This window comes from Hydra vulgaris, chromosome 13 (assembly GCF_038396675.1).
Source record: "Hydra vulgaris chromosome 13, alternate assembly HydraT2T_AEP".
NCBI lineage: Eukaryota > Metazoa > Cnidaria > Hydrozoa > Anthoathecata > Hydridae > Hydra > Hydra vulgaris.
Window position 1 is genome coordinate 25186336 of NC_088932.1, and position 22079 is coordinate 25208414.

Here is a 22079-nt window from a genome sequence, read left to right on the forward strand (position 1 = left end):
GAGTAGGTGACTCATCGAGTACATCACCGTTCATAAATATAGGAAGATCTAAATTATTGCTATAACGATTGGCTGAAAAAAATTGAGTTTTATCTGAATTAAAGTTCACCCGCCACTGAGAGCCCCATGCTGTAGCAGAAGTAAGATCCTTTTCAAGCTCAAATGCCCCCTCCAAGCAATCAGAGGGTGTTGGTTTTTTATCACGACAAGAATAAATGGTAGTGTCATCAGCAAACAATGCCACCTTAGATGAGAGAATATCTAGAAGATCGTTAATGTAAATTAAAAAGAGTATAGGCCCAAGGATAGAACCTTGAGGAACCCCTGAAGTTACAGAATAAGAAGAAGAGTGTTGTCCATCGAGGACAACTTTTATGCTATAATTGGAAAGGAAGGATTCAATGATCTTAAAGATGTTGCCGGATACACCATAAGAAGAAAGCTTATGGAGAAGACCAGCATGCCAAACTTTATCAAAAGCTTTTGAAATGTCAAGAGCGATGGCCTTAACCTCTTCACCTTTATCTAATGCACGATAAAACCTCTCAGTTATTACTGTTAACAAATCAGCTGTAGAACGAGAAGATCGAAATCCATATTGATGGTCAGAAAGTAAGTGATTAGATTCATAATGAGAAATTAAGTGTTTGTTAATTAAAGATTCAAAAACCTTGCTTATGATAGGAAGGAGACTAATGGGATGGTAGTTAGACGAATCAGATTGCTCTCCAGAATTTTTGAAGATAGGGATAACAGATGCCGCTTTCCAGCAGGCTGGAAAGCAAGACTCTGATAAGCACTTGTTGAATAGTTTTGAGAGTATAGACGACAGCTCCAGAGAACACTTCTGCAAGACAATAACAGGTATGTTGTCTGGGCCACAAGCTGTAGAAGAGTCTAGGCAGGAAACCTCTTTAGATACAGATGCTGGAGTGATATGAATGTCAAGCAATGGATCAACCTGTTTGTTGGCAATATCACGTAGAAAGCATCTAGTGGAATCAAGAGATGATATTGATGAAAAGTTTTTAGCAAACAATTCAGCTTTGTCTTTAGGTGAGGTGACAAAGTCTGAACCATTCAAGAGAGGTGGAATTATAGATTTGCCCTTATTATTGATATTATTAAGAATCTCCAGAAGTAAAGAGAGCCTTATTTTTGAGATGAGATACGAGATTTCATGACCTGAGAATAGCGGGTTTTGGCCTTAGACAAAACCTTTTTACAATTGTTTTTAGCAGTGATAAACAGGCGCCTGTTTTCTGGAGAATTGTTTTGCTAATAAATATGGAAGTAACGGTTTCGATTGGCAATCAAAAATCAATCAAAAAAAGCACCGTGTGAGGAAAACCATGGAGGAGAGTGAGGCTTGACCTGGAATCGTCGAGAGGGAATAAAAGATTCCATGCCAGCCTGAATCCACGAAGTTATGTAACATTTGTCGACAGGAAGACAAAAGATTTTTACCCAAGGGCCATCACAAAGAAAATCACAGAAAGAATCCCAGTCAGCTTTACTGTAGTTGTAAGAGGTTTGATTATAGGAGGATTCAGGTGATGAAGAAGAATGAGATAATTGTTTTAGAGAGATCAAACTGTGATCAGAAGCACCTAAGGGTGAATGTGGAGAAACTGAGCACTGACTAGGATAAGAAACAAGACATAAGTCGAGTAGAGAAGGTAAATGATTCGGGTTGTCTGGAAAGCGAGTTGGAAAGTTGACTATTTGAGTTAGGGATTGACAAAGGCAAAAGTTGTGGGCTTTAATGCCTGCCGAATCACTGACACTAGAGCCAAGCCATTCAGAGTGGTGAGCATTCAAGTCACCGACAACAACTATATTAGCTGATGGATAAAGAGAGAGGGCTTGGTCAATATAATCAGAAATAACGTCAAAAAGTGTGCAGTCTTGAGATGAAGGAGAGCGATATAGAACAAAGAGAAAGGCAATAGAGTGAAGTGGTGCTAAACGAAAGCACATAAAAGAATAGTCTGTGGATTCAAACCTAGTTTCATGACAAATGGGTCAATTCTTACCAATGTAAATGCCCAGGCCAAGCATGTGACTATTGGAGTCTTTACGAATTAAAAGAAGATCACCATCAACACTAAGATCACAAGATGAGACAGCTGAACTCAAATTAGTCTCACAAAGAGCAAGTAGGTCTGGTGAACTTTGCAAGAGATAAGACTCAACAGAAGAAAAGTTACTTTGAAGACCACGAATATTAGTGAATGATAGGTTTTGAGAACTTGGTGATGATGATGGTTTTTTGTGTTTTATAATTTTTGGTACTTTATTCATTTTTAAATTAGATTGAAGAACTTGACTCAAAGCATAGATAGTACACATAGTACTCAGAACACTGTTTAATAGCCCAAGCAATTGTCTCATTACTACTAATAAACCCTAAGCCGTAACAAAGGGCTCCAAATGTGGCCTCCGCAATGCACACTAAAAGTACAAACAGGGACACCATCCATGCGCAACATGGCACTGTTAATACTTTGATATTTTTCAGCTGTTGATGGAATCAGCCTCTCTGAGAGCTACCACAGAATTCCGGAAACCTGACTACCAGCCGGCCTCAGAACCATAAAACTGAGTTTTAGAGCTGTACACTCATTAGGAGATAATAGAATGAGTTGCCTAGTCATAAAAACAGAGACACAAGCAAAAACCATGCATTGAGTCAAGAAGATTCAGCATTCAACATCCTAAACTGGAAACAATGTATTAAAAATACATCTGCGTCTGTCTAATAGATGAAGAAGGTCTAATAGATAGTCTAATAGAGGGTAAAAATATATGAAATCATCCAGACCATGACACCCTTAGGTCTCAGAATTTGTTTATTTTTACACCACTTGCAGTCCATATCAAAAAAATAATAACTGCGAAAATTTTAGTTAAAAATACCAATGGGTTCCAGAGATATCGTCACTTGAAATAATGCTGACTCAGCATTTTAGTGGTTTTCTGAAGCGACTACAAAGCAACTTTGACATACAGTATCTTCATAATGGCTTAGGGAAATTTCCTAAAATTTGGTACTCTAATAGATTTTAACTTGAGAAATCCAAAAATAGCACTCTTAAGTCTCGATTATCTCAAGAAATGCCTCATTTATCCAATTTTGTTCAAAATTATTGACTTGTAAATTAGTGATTTTTGGAGGTAAAATGAAGACTGTGGCCCAAAATCCCGACTAAAAAGTTTAATTGTATACCATTATTTCATCTTAGGTCTACTGAAAAAAATTAGATTCATCAATTGTCTCTCCCTTATACGTGATCAAAATTTGCATTTAAAAATGGTGTCTTTTTAGAAAAATTTAAATTTTGTAACAAAAGCAATTAAAATATTTTGTAAAACATTTATTTGAATAAAACATCAAATAGTGTCATTTATTGACTAGTTAAGGACATTTATAGTCATGGGCCAAAGGAGATACCCTCCCCTCCCACGGGAGGCCCCTCCCCCAATCTCCCTAGATTTTTTTTTTTTATATTTTTTTTTTTTTTTGCATAAAATGATTAAATAATGCAAAAACATACAATTTAATTTTAATTTTGAAAAAAAAAAATTTTCATTATTTCAAATTGGTGACTTGAAACCTCCTATTATATAAAAAACAAACATAAGTTTTGTTTTGTTCTTTTTAAAGGTATTTACTTGTTTGTATTTTCTTAAAGAATTACTTTTAATTTTATAGTTTTTATATTATTTTGTTAGGTAATAAATAATAAAAATAATTAATATGGAGAAATGTGACATTGGAAAAAGTCTTAACATTCATTGCCACAAAACTGGATTTTCAAGAAAACAAGGTTTTGTTCAATTTAAAGATCTTCCTTGTGAAAAACAAGAAGAAATAATATGGCGAGCAAATTTAAAGGAAAAATATAGTTCAATAATATGTTGTTATCATGAGCAATTCTATGGAAAATATTTTGAGAGAAAAATTACAAAGTGTTGCAATCCTTTTGGAACACACATGGAAAGTAAAAAAATTGCTATAAAAGGTAATCTTACCTTATTTACAACAGAATTGATATGGAAATTAAAAGAAAACAATTTATTATTTATAAAAAGTTTGATAATTTCAGTTATTTTAACCACGTAAAACTAAATTTATTTTTTAGGTAATATAAAGATTTCCATAGACATGGCAAACTATTTGCAAAAAAATAATGTTTATGTAACCCCAGGTCGGAAATTCTGCAGTAAATGTTACAAAAAAGCAATAGAAACTGATGAAGATTTAAATTCACAGGAGAAATGGGAATCCAAAAGTGAGAAAAAAATTAAGTTAGATGCCACTATAGAATTGCTTGGAATTTCACCAGTCAAACTAAAAAGTCTTTCAAAACACAGCTAATTACCTGTAGCAAAACAAAAGTTTGAGAACACTATTGACAGAGTTGCAAAAATGGTCTCATTAGCATATAATATTAAAGAAACTTTTTTAACAACAGAAATAAAAAGCCCCATTTTAAACAACAACATTAACAATGACCATGATCTAGACATTTTAATGTATGAAATAAAAAATAAAATTTCAGAGACTGACTCTTATTGCCATAAGGTGCAAATGTTAACACTCGCACCAAAATCATGGACACGTAAAAAGATATCAAGCTACTTTGAAGTGTCTGAGTATCTTGTTCGAACAGCAAGAAAAGTTAAAAATGAGAATGGAATTCTATCATTACCGGAAAAAAAACTGGAAACCCACTTTCACCAGAAACAGTTAATTTAGTGATTATTTTTTATCAAAGTGATGAAGTTTCAAGAATGATGCCAGGAAAAAAAAGATTATGTAAGTATTAAGAAAAACCAACATGTTCAAAAAAGATTATTGCTGCTCAATCTTAATGAATTACATGTTGCATTTAAAAAAGACTACCCTAACGTCAAAGTCAGTTTGTCAAAATTTTGTACTCTTAAACCTAAATGGTGTATTACAACTAATGCGTCAGGTACCCACAATATATATGTTTGCATACATCACCAAACTACAAAATATCTCATTGATGCCATTAGGTGGAATAAAAGTTATAAAGATTTCATGGCATTGATTGTTTGCTCTCTTGAAAATGCAGAATGTATGTTGCATCGATGTAACCAACGCCCTGGTATTGAAGTGTTAAAAAGTTTTTTAGTGCAGGAGTTTATGGACCATGAGCATGAAGAAGATGTAGTATTTAAGCAATGGCAGAGTACCGATCGTACAACACTACTTTCACAGTCATTGCCACTAGATGAATTTAATGATTTATTATAAGACAGCATTGACAACCTTACCACTCATTCATATATTGCAAAAACACAAAGTAGATACTTAAAAAACTGTAAAGAAAATCTTAACCAAAACGAATGCTTAATTTTAGGAGATTTTGCTGAAAACTATCAATATGTTGTTCAGGATGAGGTTCAAAGTTATCACTGGAGCAAAAGTCAATGCTCACTTTATACAATTGTACTTTATTTTATAGAGAACAAACTTCTCAAACATAAATCTTTTTGTTACCTTTCAGAAGATGTTGATCATGACACAGGATTTATTTACAAGACTCAGGAAGATATAACTAGATATATCAAAGAAAATCTACCTGATGTATCAAGTGTGAAATACTTTTCCGATGGTTGTGCAGCACAATTTAAAAATTTTAAAAATTTTATCAATCTTTGTCATCACAGTAAAGACTTTGATTTAAATGCTGAATGGGTATTTTTTGCTACCAGTCATGGTAAATCCCCCTGTGATGTTATTGGTGGGACTGTTAAAAGAGTAGTATGTCAAGAAAGTCTAAAACAAATAACTACTGGGCAGATTTTAGATGTTAATTCAATGTACTCCTTTTGTAAAGCCAAGATAAATGGAATTTATTTTAAGTTATTTTCAAAAGAAGAAATTGATCAAACACGAGCACAATTAGAAAAAAGATATTTAGGTGGAAGAACTGTTCCTGGCACAAGGATGTATCATCATTTTATTCCAATTGCTCCAAACACTATAAGTTATAAAAAAATAAGTACTGATGCATGCACTGAAATATTTGATATCATTCCAAAAAGAAAATGTTATGTAGATATTTCATTAAATATTAAAAAAATGGATTATATTGCATGTTTTTATGATGGATTTTGGTGGGTAGGGATTGCTGAAGATGTAAGTGAGTTTGATATAAAAGTCAGACTCATGCATCCACATGGACCAGGTAAAAACTTCTTTTAGCCAATGAGAACTGATGAGTGTTGGGTGCTCAATTCTGAAGTTATATGCCTAATTTCTACACCGCGAACAATATCAGGCCGTACATACAACATATCTGATTTAGATTTGAAGAATATAAACTGTTGGTTACAAAAAAAAATTAGTTATGTTTAAAATAATTTTGTTTTTATTTTATTTACCTATTTTGCATTTAAAATGTTCTTTATTTTTTTCAAATTCTTGAATTGTAGGCTGAGAAGGAGGGGTGGGGGTTTAAATAAATCACAAATCACTCCCATCTTATTATGTCAATGACTATATTAGTCTAAAACTACATAAAGATATTGATTGTCAAAATGTTTTAAAAACGTTTTAATATCTTTGGTTTTAAAATTTATGACTTAAAATCGTAAAAAGATCTTTGAAATAAGAGGTAAGTATTTATCGATTTGAAGTAACGCAAATAAACTGTTTCTCAAACTTAAACTGAAAAAATATGTCTTTAAAATGTATTTTAACAATCAACTATTATTTTTTCATTTTATGTAAAAAAAAAAAATTAAAAAAAATCTAGGGAGATAGGGGGTGGCGTAGGGGCCTCCCGTGGGAGGGGAGGGCGTCTTCCTTGGCTCATGACTATAAATATCCTAAACTAGTCAATAAATTTCCTTTAAATTTGCTCGCCATATTATTTCTTCTTGTTTTTCACAAGGAAGATCTTTAAATTGAACAAAACCTTGTTTTCTTGAAAATCCAGTTTTGTGGCAATGAATGTTAAGACTTTTTCCAATGTCACATTTCTCCATATTAATTATTTTTATTATTTATTACCTAACAAAATAATATAAAAACTATAAAATTAAAAGTAATTCTTTAAGAAAATACAAACAAGTAAATACCTTTAAAAAGAACAAAACAAAACTTATGTTTGTTTTTTATATAATAGGAGGTTTTAAGTCACCAATTTGAAATAATGAAAATTTTTTTTTTTCAAAATTAAAATTAAATTGTATGTTTTTGCATTATTTATTCATTTTATGCACAAAAAAAAATTTAAAAAAAAAAAAATCTAGGGAGATTGGGGAGGGGCCTCCCGTGGGAGGGGAGGGTATCTCCTTTGGCCCATGACTATAAATGTCCTTAACTAGTCAATAAATGACACTATTTGATGTTTTATTCAAATAAATGTTTTACAAAATATTTTAATTGCTTTTGTTACAAAATTTAAATTTTTCTAAAAAGACACCATTTTTAAATGCAAATTTTGATCACGTATAAGGGAGAGACAATTGATGAATCTAATTTTTTTCAGTAGACCTAAGATGGAATAATGGTATACAATTAAACTTTTTAGTCAGGATTTTGGGCCACAGTCTTCATTTTACCTCCAAAAATCACTAATTTACAAGTCAATAATTTTGAACAAAATTGGATAAATGAGGCATTTCTTGAGATAATCGAGACTTAAGAGTGCTATTTTTGGATTTCTCAAGTTAAAATCTATTAGAGTACTAAATTTTAGGAAATTTCCCTAAGCCATTATGAAGATACTGTATGTCAAAGTTGCTTTGTAGTCGCTTCAGAAAACCACTAAAATGCTGAGTCAGCATTATTTCAAGTGACGATATCTCTGGAACCCATTGGTATTTTTAACTAAAATTTTCGCAGTTATTATTTTTTTGATATGGACTGCAAGTGGTGTAAAAATAAACAAATTCTGAGACGTAAGGGTGTCATGGTCTGGATGATTTCATATATTTTTACCCTAGATGAAGAATTAAAATAATGAAAAAAAATTGTTTCTCAAACTTAAACTAAAAAAAAAGTTATTTTTTTTAAATTAAATTTTAATAATTATTTATTACTATATCATTTTATGTATTTAAAAAAAAAATCCAGGGAGATTGGGCAGAGGGCGGGGTGGAGTTATCAGAAGCCCCTGGCCCTTCCTTGGCCCATGACTACAAACGTCCTAAACTAGTCAATAAATAACACTATTTGATGTTTTATTCAAAAAAATGTTTTAAAAAACATTTCAATTGCTTTCGTTATAAAATTTAACTTTTTCTAAAAAGACAATTTTTAAATGCAAATTTTGATCTAGTATTAGAATTAATTAAAATTGATCTAGAATTAGTATTAGACAATTGATGAAATTAATTTTTTTCAGTAGACCTAAGATAAAATGATGATAGACAATTAAACTTTTTACTCGAGATTTTGGGCCAGTCTTCATTTTACCTCCAAAAATCATGAATTTACAAGTCAATTATTTTGAACAAAATTGAATAATTGAGGCATTTCCTGATTCAATCAAGTAAAAATCTATTGGGATACCAAATTTTAGGAAATTTCCCCAAGCCATTATGAAGATACGATATGTCAAAGTTGCTTTGTAGTCGCTTCAGATATCACTAAAATGCTGAGTCAGCATTATTTTAACTGACAAAATCTCTGGAACCCATGTGTATTTTAAACTAAAATTTTTGCAGTTATTAATTTTTTTAATATGGACTGCAAGTGATTTCATATGGAATGAACCTATCATCAAGTTGAAAATTTTTTGTTTAGTTTTTTTGGGTACGTCTAATAATGTAGCAGACATCCCCTAGACGTGCCCCTGCCAACATCTGACTTGAGCCTCAATAAATTTAAACAATTATTATTTTTGAGGCTGATGCAAAAAATGTTCATTTATATGTCTTATAAATTGCTTTTAATGATTTTAATAACTTGATTTTAAATTTTTTAAACTTATTAATATCATAAAATCAAGTTGCTAATATCATTAAAAGCAATTTATAAGACATAAAAAAATATTTAAAAGTATTAAAAAAATATTGCTTTTAAATTTGGTTTACAAATCGTTTTTTGACTAAAACATTTTATCATTGAAACTATTTAGTTCTAAATTTAATTATTGGTTGTTGTGCTGACCACCAGGTTATTTAATTGCTATGTAACCAATGAATTGAAATAATGCCTTAAGTTGAAATCTCATGTTTCTAACTTGAGATCGGGGTGTTAGCCAGAAAAAAAATTCATACAGCGTTTTAGCGAAATTGGGAATTTAGGTGCGGCTAAAAAAAAAAAAAGGTCATTACATTCCGACATTTAAAAAAGTAGATACAATTTTTTAGATACAATTAAGTTTCAATAAAAATTTTCTATTTTTGCTGGGTTATTCATAGGAAAATATTTTTCTGTTTTATTTTTCAGGAACATTTTTATATTTTATAAATGTTTAATTTATAAAATAAATTTATTCAACTTGTTTCATTTTGAGCAATTTTTGTCCGTTTTCATTTTTAAATTGCTTCTCTCCTTTGTTTAATATTGTTGAGAGAAAACTAGAACAAAAGATAATTATTTGCAGTTTTAATGAATGAGTTAATAAATTTATTTATTGAAACTTTGATCTATTTTAATTGCGTAAATCGCTTTTAAATACAGTTTTAAAAGGTTTAAACGATTAGTTACATATATTGTCTTCTTTTATTTTTATTTTCATTTTTAAATTATAAATGTAAAAAAAATGCTAAATAGTATTTAAATTTGAACAAAACATTTTTGACGATTTCCAAGATCCTCAAAACTTTTTAACTTGCTAAAACAACTTTTTAACGACAGTCGATAAAAGAACTATACATTATACTTAGAAATGCCAGAATTTTACGGCTTTTACGAAAAAAAAACACTAAAAAAAAAATTATTACAGATTTGTAAAATCCGTAAAATTGTAATTTTTGTAAAATCCAGACGTTTGACAACCCTAATTATATGGAAAGATTTCGAATATATCAGATTTAAAAAACTTAGTATTTTAAAAAGAAAAATTTTTAAATAGTTAAAAAAAAATTTTAACTTTCTTACATAGGTAATCGTATTATTGTTCATCATATTTTATATTACAATTTTTATCATAAGATAAATTCAAATAGTAAAAAACTTATTTAAATCGATAGCTTTTAAATTAAAGTTAAATTAAAGTTTCTGAAATTTTAATAACTTTTTATTGAAAAATTGGTTGGCTTGCTAATTTCCGTCAAATATAATGCTACTTTTATTTAAATACTCGATGTAGTTAAGGCGATTTACAAATTATTCGAATTTATTTATTTGAAATTGGCATGATTTTATAGGCGTATTATGTCCAAACAAAAGCTATAGACGTTATATTTTTTTTCGCTTCAGGTTTTTTTAATATATGAAGGATTTTTCTCTTTTTTATATAATTTTCTAATCCTTTTTACTACCCCTAATTGTGAATACAAAGAATACCATTTTGGAGCTTTTAGATCACTTTCACTCATCGGCATTAACATGAATTTAGTTAAAATCTTTTGAAAAAGTGCCTTAATTTACTATAGATCCTAGTTCTAATCGTTTCTGACCTCTTAGCTTTATATAGTTGTCAAAATACAATATTTCTATCAATTTTTACAAAAAATACAAGAATTCCGACCAAAAAAGAACTTGCAATCAAGAAAAAGTGCCAATAAACGTTAAAAGTTTTTAATCTATGATGTTCATTTTACCTAAAAATCGTATTTATCTAAAATCTTATACGAATTTGGACAAGGGAATTAGGATTTTAAGAAGATTTAGAAAAAAAAAATCTACAATCTGGGTTTTTTCGCTTCAAATATTTATATTTTATGATACCGCAAAATTTATCATTTTATTTTTTCCTTCTTTTCATGATTCACAGACCTGATCATTTAACGGAAATATGTAGTAGTCAACAAAATATCATACAGACGCTATAGTATTTTAAAATTGCCTTAACTACACCGAGTAAGTAACAAAGACATTTAAGGGGCAAATCGATTTTTTTCAATTTACAAATATACATTAAATATCTACGTAAATATTGAATTTGTAATTAAAAAAAAATTAATTATTGTAATTATTGTAAACATTGGTTAATAATTAATAATATTTAATTATTAATTATTAACCAATATTATTTAATTATCTTCTTTTATGTTTTACGCAAATATAACATATATAATACGTTTCATTGCAAGTTTTATTTTTGATTTTTTTGTTTGTTTTTAGTTTACTTTCCCAGCTAACTTATTTTACCGAAATTATTAATAAATCTTTTAATATAAAAACGTTATTAACTTATTTTATATTATAATGTTTATTAATATGCAAATTTTATTTGTACCTTTCCTAACTTAAGATAAAAAGCAAGAATGTAAATAAAGAGTTTTTAAATAACAAAAATAAATTAATAAAATAATTTATTAAACGTATTGAACAATTTTAACTGTAGAATAACTGATGTCAATTAAAAATTAAAAATTTTTTTTTCAACTTTTGAATGAATGATCTTGCTTGTTAATGACAACACTTTTTTTTTCACTTTAAAAAATCAATCTTAATTCTTTATTGATTAACTTAATTCATTTCCTTGTCGCGCGTACAATTTAAATCTGAGACTGATTTCAATTTTTTTTTACCATGATCTTAAAAACCTTTGGGAATTTTAAACCAATTAGGAAACCACGTTATACGCGGCGCCATCAGGCTGGCTAACACCCTGGAGATTTTAACTTAAGTTACGTCTAACCTTTTTATGCAGTCAAAATATTTTAAAAATGATAAAAAATGATATAAAAAATTTTCTAAAAAGTTCTACTCATAAATCTATCTCTGGAAAAAGTAAATTTTTAATTATATAAAAAAAGTTAAGCTATTTGAATAGATATAGATAAAGTTAAATATTTGAATAAAAATTTGAATAGATAAAGATATGTTTCGTGTTCTTTATTACATAAGTTTTATTTTAGGTTATTCGATGTTTCTCACTACCCTATTTTCTTTCCTGTTATTCAGAGCCATGGATATTGTTTCGTATTTGTAGTAAATCAGTTGAACTACTTGAAAAACGCCAAGAATATTTGGAGGCAGTTTTATTGCTCGAGTTGCTGCTGTCTCAAAAGTATTTTGGTAATTGTTCAAGAGGTGCATTATGGGAACGCTTAATTATTGATACAGAACGTTATTTAAAAGATCTTACTAAGGTTATTAATATTTGTTGATTAATAATTTGAATTTATATTTTTTGATATATTTCTGCTTCTCCAAGAATGAGGGGTCACTACAGTAACCATCACAGTTAAACAGGTTATTACTTTTTCTTTTTTTTAAATGTTGTTACAATCTTTGCTTAACTTAACAAGACAATTCCACTGAGTTCCACTGAAAAACATGCTAAGTGGGTACTATCATGGACATAATAGAATTTAAACTGTACTTATTGTATGATTGTTCTACCATTACACTTCTATTTGCACTACTTAGAATATTACTGCATTATTACATCATTATTACTTCATCTTACTTTTGTCTTACAAAATGCGTATATTTTCTGATTAGGTAGATGCAGCATTTGTAATTTTTTTTTTTTGATTAATGTTTTTTTTAATGATAACTCAAAGCTTGTCAATAATAATTAAAAAAATATGATATGTGTGTGTGTATATATATATATATATATATATATATATATATATAATATATATATATATATATATATATATATATATATATATATATATATACGGTTATATATTTATATATGTATATGCCATTGTCTGGTTGCTTTTAATTTTTCTCATAATATGTCAATATTAGGCTTTTTTTTATAAATTTTTATAGAAGACCGAAAAAAGTTTAAAAACTTAAAAAAGATTTTTCTTTAAATTAATTGGTTGCCTACCCAAACCAAATCCCTCAGTCGATGTAGCGCCACTTCAGTTGATGTAGCGCCACTTCAGTTGATGTAAGTACGCTATGTGCATGTTCTACCTATTAAATTCAGTTGATGTATGTACACTCAGACCTATTTAGGTTAGTCATTGTTTGAACAATTTGCTGCATTAATCCCTAAAAAGTTATTTGATAAAACAAAAATGAAAAAGCAGTTAAAAAAATAAGATTAAATAATAAAACATTAAATATATATATTCTGTATTAAAAAAACAAAATATTCTAGCCTATTAAGTGCTACTAATTTTTTCAACATTTAGCGCAAAGTTAAGAGTTACATTAGTTGTTAATATAAGTTAAATATATATATATATATATGTGTTCATTAAAAGTGTTAACAAATTAAATAATATACCACCCTTTGCTACAATAACAGCTTTTAAATGTCAGGGCATGCTTTCTATGCAGACTTTTGCATCGTGCTGAATGGTTGGTATGCCTTTCTCTAATAAGGATTTCTACCCATTGTTGTTTGGTAGTGGTTTCTTTGCCAATTTCTGGTTTTGTGAACTCCCATAGATTTTATATAAGGTTTATATCAGGTAAATTTCTCTGCCAAGTCAAAATGTGCATATTTTTTTCAGCTAGGAGTGTTGTAACACCTCTAACTTTGTCTTGCATGAGCATAGACTTTTCTTGAGCATAAGGCAGGAGTCTAATTTCCAATACCCGCTTGTACTGCTCCTGTCTCATGGTCCTTTCCACAATGTAGTAGCAACCTATACCCTTAGATAAGATCACATGCAAAAACACTCATAGGATGTTTAACATTTTCCAAATGGTAGTCCTGGTGTATTTTTTCTCCTGAACGTCATCAGACAAATGAGCTTTTGAAATGTCAGCTTGTCCAAAAAAATTGGAAATGCTAACTCGTCCAAAAAGCAGACCAAGAAAATATTACCATAATTATAAATGTTACTATAATTATATATAATTTTTCAGGGTTTTTAAAATATTATTTTATTTAAAATATTAAGTCATATTTACTCTACTCAAGTCTTCAATGGGCATATTCTGGTGTTCTAGCCAATTCCAGTCGCTTTTTTTTAATAACTTAAGTCAAACTTGGTTTTTTGGGTTTGATGACTACCCATTAAATTCTCTTCAGCCAACCGCCGCCCTTCCTTTTAGAGACATTTTTCATTGTTTATCATTGTAGTCAAATAAGCCACACTTTTTTATCAGTTTTAAAGACATTTATTAGGCTGACGTAGATGTATTTATAGTATATTGTTTCCAGTTTAGGATGTTGAATGCTGGATCTTCTTGACTCAATGCATGGATTTTGCTTCTGTCTTCTATTATCAGGGATTATCTTTGGTAGTCAGGTTTCCCAAACTCTGTGGTAGCTCTCAGAGAGGCTGATCCCATCAACAGCTGTAAAACATCAGAGTACTAACAGTGCCATATTTTGCATGGATGGTTCCCTGTTCATACTTTTGGTATGCATTATTGAGGCCATTTGTTACAGCTTAGGGTTTATTATTAATAATGAGGCAATTGCTTGGACTATTAAATAGTGTATTGAGTAGTATCAATGCTTTAAGTCAAGATCTTTTACAAATTTAAAAATGACTAAAGTACCAAAAACTATAAAACACAAAAAATCATCGTCATCACGAACTACTCTAAATCTATCATTCACTAATATACAAGGTCTTTAAGGTAACTTTTCTTCTATTGAGTCTTGCAAAGTTCACCAGACCTACTTGCTTTTTGTGAGACTAATTTGAGTTTCGCTGTCTTATCTTGTGATCTTAGTGTTGATGGTGATCTTCTTTTAATTCGTAAAGACTCCAATAGTCACATGCTTGGCCTGGGCATTTACATTGGTAAGAATTGACCCATTTGTCATGAAACTAGGTTTGAATCCACAGACTATTCTTTTATGTGCTTTCGTTTAGCGCCACTTCACTTTATCATCTTTCTCTTTGTTCTATGTCACTCTTCTTCTTCTCAAGACTGCACTCTTTTCAATATTATTTCTGATCAAATTGACCAAGCCTTTTTTCTTTATCCTTTAGCAAATACCGTTGCTGTTGGTGACTTTTGTTGAATGTTCATCACACTGAATGGCTTGGCTCTACTCAGTGACTCTGCTGGCGTTAAGGCTCACAACTTTTGCCTTTCTCAATCTTTAACTCAAATAGTCAACTTTCCAACTTGCTTTCCAGACTATCCGAATCATTTACTTTTTCTACTCATGTCTGATCCTAGTCAGTGCTCAGTTTCTGCGCATTCTCCTCTAGGTGCTTCTGATCATGTTACTGGAAGAGAAAAGATGAAGTTTGTAGGGCAAGATTGACAAATGACTTAAAAGATTGCAAATTATATGAATCAGGAAAACAAGATAAAGGAAGCAAATTCCAAAGAACTGATGTTTGAAGAAAAAAACTAGACAAGTAAGAATTTTTAGAGCACTTAATAACAGTCACAGTAAAAGGACTAGACAACTGAATGATGCGTAACAAGCAAATGAATTTTAGTAGATGGCACAAGAAATGCAAGCTCTTCAGAGCAGTGCCCATTATAGTATATATAGAAAAGAGAAAGAGAAGCAACATTACAACAATGTGATAATGGTTGGAGGTCAGCTGAAAGATGTCTGACTATGTTTACAATGCATTTTTGCATCTTATCTAAAAGAGAAAAGGCATCATTGGAAGAACCACCCCAGATATGTCAACAGTATTCCATACATGGACAGATTTGAGATTTATAGAGGTAAAGAATAGAATCCGGAGCGAGAAAGTGTTGAGCAGGATAAAGAGATGCATCCTTAGCAGATGCTAATTTTGCAATGGATTTGATATACGGTTTCCAAGAAAGATCAGTTGTAAGAGCTAATCCTAGAAGATGAAGGGTAGATGGCTCATCGAGTACTTTACCATATAGAGGAAGATCTAGGTTATTGTGATAAGGATTAGATGAAAAAAATTAAGTTTAACCTGAGTTATAGTGTTGGCTTCTTATCAAGACAAGAATAAATGATAGTATCATCACCGAACAATGCTGAGAGAATTTCTGGAAGATAATTAATGTAAATTAAAAAGAGTATAAGGCCAAGGATAGAACCTTGAGGAAACCCTAAAGTTACAGGATAAGAAGAGTGCTGTTCATTAAGTACAATTTTTATTAAATGATTGGTAAGGAAGGATTCAATAATCTTAAAGATGTTACCTGATACACTATAAGAAGAAAGTTTATGGAGAAGACCAGCATGCCAAACTTTATCAAAAGCTTGAACAATAAAACCTATTGGTTCTTACTGTTAGCAAAGCACCTGTAGAACGAGAAGATCGAAATTTATATTGATGATCAGAAGATAAGTTGTTAGATTCAAGATAAGAGATTAAGTGTTTGTTAATTAAAGATTCAAAAACCTTGTTTATGATAGGAAGAAGACTAATGGGGTGATAGTTGGACGAATCAGATTGCTATCTGGATTTTTTGAAAATAGGGATAACATATGCCATTTTCCATCAGGATTGAAAACAAGACTCTATAAGCACTTGTTAAATAGTTTTGAAAATATAGATGACAGCTCGAGAGAACACCTCTGCAAGACTATAACAGGTATGTTATCAGGACCACAAGCTGTAAAAGAGTCTAAGCAGGAAATCACTTTTGATACCTAAGCTGGAGTGATACGAATGTCAAGCGGTTGATCAACCTGTTTGTCAGCTATACCAGGTAGAATGCAACTAGTGGAATCAAGAGATAATATCGATTAAAAGTTGTTAGCAAACAACTCAGCTTTTTCTTTAGGTGAAGTGACAAAATCTGAACCATACAAGAGAGGTGGAATAAAAAATTTGCCCTTATTATAGATACTGCTAAATATTATCCAGAAGTCATAAGAGCTAAATTTGGGATAAGAAATTTTGTGATCTAAGAATAGCGGGCTTTAGTATTTGACAAAACCTATTTATATATCTAGCAATAGTACACAGACATCTATTTTCTGGAGAATCGTTTTGCTGATAGATATGGAAGTAATGGTTTCGATCAGAAATTGCAGCTGCACAATGTGAGGAAAACCATGGAGAAGGCCTGATTTAAAATTGTCAAAAGGGAATAAAAGATTCCATGCCAGTCTGAATCCAAGAATTTATGTAAGAAACACATTTGTCAGCAGGAATACGAAAGGTTTCTATCCAAGTGCCATCACAAAGAAAATCATAGAAAGAGTCTCAGTCAGCTTTAAGGTAGTTGTAAGAGGTACGATGATAGGGGAATTCTGATGATGAAGAGCAATGAGATAATAGTATTTGAGAGATCAAACTGTGATCAGAAGCACCTAAGGGTGAATGTCGAGAAATTGAGCACTGAGAGAAGGCAAATGATTCAGGTTGTCAGAAAAGCAAGTGGGAAAGTTGACAATTTGAGTTAGAGATTGAGAAAGGAAAAAGTTGTGGGCCTTAATGCCTGCAGAGTCACTGACACTAAATATAAAGCATACATGCAATATACTTGTATATAAAGCACTTAAAAAAAAATTGTTGCTTATTAAAATAAATAAATCATAAAATAAAAGCTACAAAAGTCTAATAATTTTTTATTTATGTGCGAGAAAAATTTTGTTAATAAAATCATTAATCTTGGGTGATTAAAACATACAATTGTATTTAAAAACCTTATTGTATGCATTAATAAAAACAAAAATCAATGAAAAAAAAACAAAAATAAGTCATAACAAAAATAAACATCTGGTCTAAGTATTCAAAGTATTCCCCACTTTTTTGTTATCTTTTTAAAAACACATCTTTTGGGCATTCAGTTAACAAAATTGTTGAAAATTGAAGTTGAAACTCTTCTCCAAATAATATCTAGTTTTGACTTTAAGCTATTTATGCATTTTATTTAGACCTTGAATAATTCTTCTGTCAATCCAAACCCAAATAGATTGAATTAAGTTCAATTTTGGTGACTAAGTTGGCCATTGCAATAGATCTACTTTGTTTTCTTTCATTCATGCTTTAACTGTAGAAATTTTTTGGGCAGGTGCTATCAGACAGTATGTCTACTGATAGAACCTTGTAGTTTTTTAGCATCTCTATATAGGTGTGTTGGTTAATTTGTACAATATAAATGTTAAACTCACTTGTTCTGCTAAAATTAAACCAGCCTCATATACCAACACTGGTATCTCTATCTTGTAGCCTTGGTACAACAAAGCTATTACTATACTTTTCAAATAAATCTTTAAACAAGAACTTTTTTTTCTGTTTATTACTTTAAAGATACTTTTCACCAATTATCTGGTTTCACTCTTCCAAAGTCAGTACTCTACTTACAACACCTTAATCTTGTAAGCCAATCTCTAGCTGTTAGCATGGGTTTTTTAACTGTTGCACCAATATTATTTCTAAGTAAAATGTTTCTAGCTGAAGAATGATGTTTATTATGATTTTTGTATTGTTGGTTTTCGCTTAACCTTAGATTTTTGCATGAAATGAAAAATGATTGTTTTTGCACTCTGTAGTTTATTTTAGCCTTTTTTAAAAATTCTATAATATAAAGGGAGGTTTTTTTAAAATTCTAAAAGCATTATATTAAATTATTATTATAGTTTAAAAGCTGTTGCATCACCATCAAATGCATAACTGAACCCATCAACAGAATAATAAGTGTTTTTAAAAATAGTAAAAATGTGCTAATAATTAAATAATGGTAATAAAGAAATTCAAATTTAGAAAAAGAACTTTTAATTATTTGCTGTCCATCAGCGAGTCAAGTTAGAAGAATAATAATTAAAGAAGTATTTATGGTTATATTTGAAGTTGTATTAACTTTTTTATTTTTGTTTTACTCTTTTTTCTTTTTTTTCTTTTTTTGTTTTAGTTCATTCAGTTTATTTTCTTTTTTACATATCAATTTTATCATATTATTAATTACATTATTATTAGCTATATAATTGTATATTTTATTACATTATTATTAGCTATAATTAGTTGTATATTTTATTATTAAGCGTTAATCATATTTAGAGTATTTACATTTTTATTATACATTACTACTACTACTTTTGTTATTACTGTCACTATTTTTATTATTGTTGCTATATTTGTGATTGTTATTATTATTGTTGTTGTTATTATTATCCATTATTATTGTTATATTGTTAATATTTTTATCATAAACTTCATCATTGTTATATTATCGTATAGTTACTACTATTGTTATATTGTTTCTGTTGTAATAATCTTAATAATATCAGCATCTTTTTTCTAAACAAATTTCTACTTACTATGTTTAAACTGTGCAAAACTTGTAATAAAAATATTCGTGCTAATCATCATTCACTTCAATGCAACCACTGCCTAAGTTCAATCCACAAGAAATATAGTTCTTTAAATAAGAATGATTTTAGTTTATTAAAAAACTCTTCCGTGAATTATTTGCTCTGTATTTCATGTTGCAACAGTATTTTTCCTTTTAGTTCTATATCGGGTAATGAACTACGTCTTCAAACTTCAATTGACAATATATTACATCTCAATGATCTGCCAAATGACCTTTCCTCTATCCTTGCTCCCAAGAATCTGATACTCTTAGTCAACTTAATAATTACTTTACTTAAATAACAATGACAATGATGATACGAGCATAGTTGAAAATCCAATCAATTGTAAATACATTGATATTGAAAAATTTAACTCTTCAAACATCAATATTAATTGTTTTTCTCTATTTCATTTAAAATTGCTTCATTAGTTAAACATTTTGACAAATTAACCTCACTTTTATCTTTAATAGTATAATTGGATTTACAGAAACTAAGCTGAAATCTGATTTACTCCAATTAATCTAGTGGATATGTTTATGAATATACTCCAACAACACTTCATTTGGAGATGCTCTACTTTATATTTCTAATAAACTAGTTTATAAATCTAGAAATGATTTGCTTATGTATAAACCCCAATTCTTAGAGTCTGTATTCGTTGAAATCATTTTCCCTAAAAAGTCTAATATCATAATAGGCTGTGTTTATCGTCATCCTGACATGGATATTAATGAATTTATTGTTTCATATCTAGCCATTCTATTTGAAAAACTTGCTATTGAAAAAAGTAAAACTATTTTTATAATGGGTGATTTTAATATAGATCTTATAAAAGCTAACTCAGATAATTCAATCTCGGAGTATTTGAACACCATTGCTTCAAACAACTTTCTTCCTTTTATATATTTACCAACAAGAATTACTAATCACTCAAGTACTTTAATTATTATATAATATATTTTCTAATTCAACTTGTATATAATATATTTTCTAATTCAACTTCTAAAGATATTTTTTCAGCAATCTAACTATTAGAATATCCGATCATTTGCTACAGTTTCTAATTTGTTTATCTTTTAAAAAAAGAAATATTAATTCTCTAGAAAGTAATATTATTCTTCGAAACTTCAAAAAATTAAATATTGAAGAATTTAGGAATGATTACTTGAAAATCAACTGGGATAAAGTAATCAAAGTTTCCAATAGTAATAGAAATAAATCATATGAAGGTTTCTTCACTAGCTTTATCTCTCTTCTAGACAAACACACATCGCTAAAAAAACTAAGTAATCGTGGCTTAACTCGGAGCCTTAACCCATAGATTACTTCAGCAATTTTAACCTTGATAAAAAAACAAAAACAATATATTTAAGAAGTTCCTTAAAACAAAAAATCTTCATAACAAACTAATTCTTGAAAAAACTTACAAAACCTATAGAAATTTACTTGTAACACTTATTCGAAGAAGCAAAAAAAAACACTTTTCTAACTACTTTACTACCATTAGTAATAGTTAGAAGCTTTACAAGATCTTGAAATTCTTGAAATCTAAAAATTCTAAAATTTCAAGATCTTGTAAAGCTTTATAATTGTCTCTTTGTGTTTGATTTTCTTCCAAATAAACTACCAAATTTGTTAAATAATTATTTTTTTAAAAAAGTGACACAAATATTAAACTCGAAGTACTAAAAATTTTAACTTGCACATTTTCTTTTTGAACACTATCAAGTTAGTAAGCTCTCTATAAAACATCGATGTATTTCTCACTGGAACCAAATAATACCATTTATTAAAAAAAAGATTTTAAATAAATATCCTTATATTACCAACATTCTTTTTCTCAATCGAAACTAAATTAAGAAATTTTTATTTGATTATATATTTAATGAATATTAATCTTTTATTATTATTGCTTTTTTTATATTACTGTATTTATAAAACTATTATTACTTTTATTTTATACTCTATGTCTTTTTTAACTCTACTAATATTACTATTTTTATTAATTTATTTTTATAATTTCTGTCGTAGTTATAAACTTAACTATAATTATTTTTACCATAGTTTTTATCATTAGTTATAATTTTTAGTTATCATGATATAGTTACTATTTGTAATGTTTTTTTATTCACATTATTATTAATATTATTATTATTTTTATTATATTATTATTGCAATTATTAATATTATCTTTATTTATTAGTGCTTTATTTTCCTTTCTTTCTTTTTTTAAATTCTTTCTTTTAAATTTTATTTTAAATTCTTTCTGTTTTATTTATAGTTTTTTTTGTTTTTGTTTTGTTTTTTGTATTTATTTTTTTTTTTTGTTTTTTTTTTGTTGTTTTTTTAAGTGTCAATCCATTGATTAGTTTTTAACTATATGAGTGACGCCTAACCTTATTTATGTGATTTTATAAAGTATTATTGTATATTTTTCATATTTTATGGTTAAATAAATGGATTTATAAAAAATTTGTTGTAATCACAACTAAAGTAGTCTCCTCGACTGTAGTGGTCTTCTCGGCCTTAGAGAGGTGAATTAACATTAAAAAAAAATTTGTCATTCAAGCTTTTTTAACAAATTTTTTTACATAATCATCATTCAAATGTTTAAGTGGTTTTTACAACATTAATTACTTTTTTTATTTTACCACATAAAAGACATTTTAAAACAAAATTAAATATTAAAAAATGGCTTGACCAAAATTGCTTTAGGCATGCATAAAACGGCCTAATGCGTATGTAAATTGCGATCTGCGTAATTAAAACCAAATTTCAATCTGGGAA

General features: G+C 29.0%; 1 protein-coding gene across 2 annotated transcripts in view; it reads left to right on the forward strand.

Moving 5' to 3' along the window:
* The window catches only part of LOC101239383 (fanconi-associated nuclease 1), a 46418-nt gene that overhangs the window by 11349 nt on the left and 12990 nt on the right, over positions 1–22079 (forward strand). For both annotated transcript variants that reach the window (XM_065815471.1, XM_065815469.1), the window contains one exon: positions 12022–12255. In XM_065815471.1, the coding sequence (XP_065671543.1) occupies positions 12022–12255 (234 nt within the window). The remainder of the gene's footprint in view (positions 1–12021; positions 12256–22079) is intronic.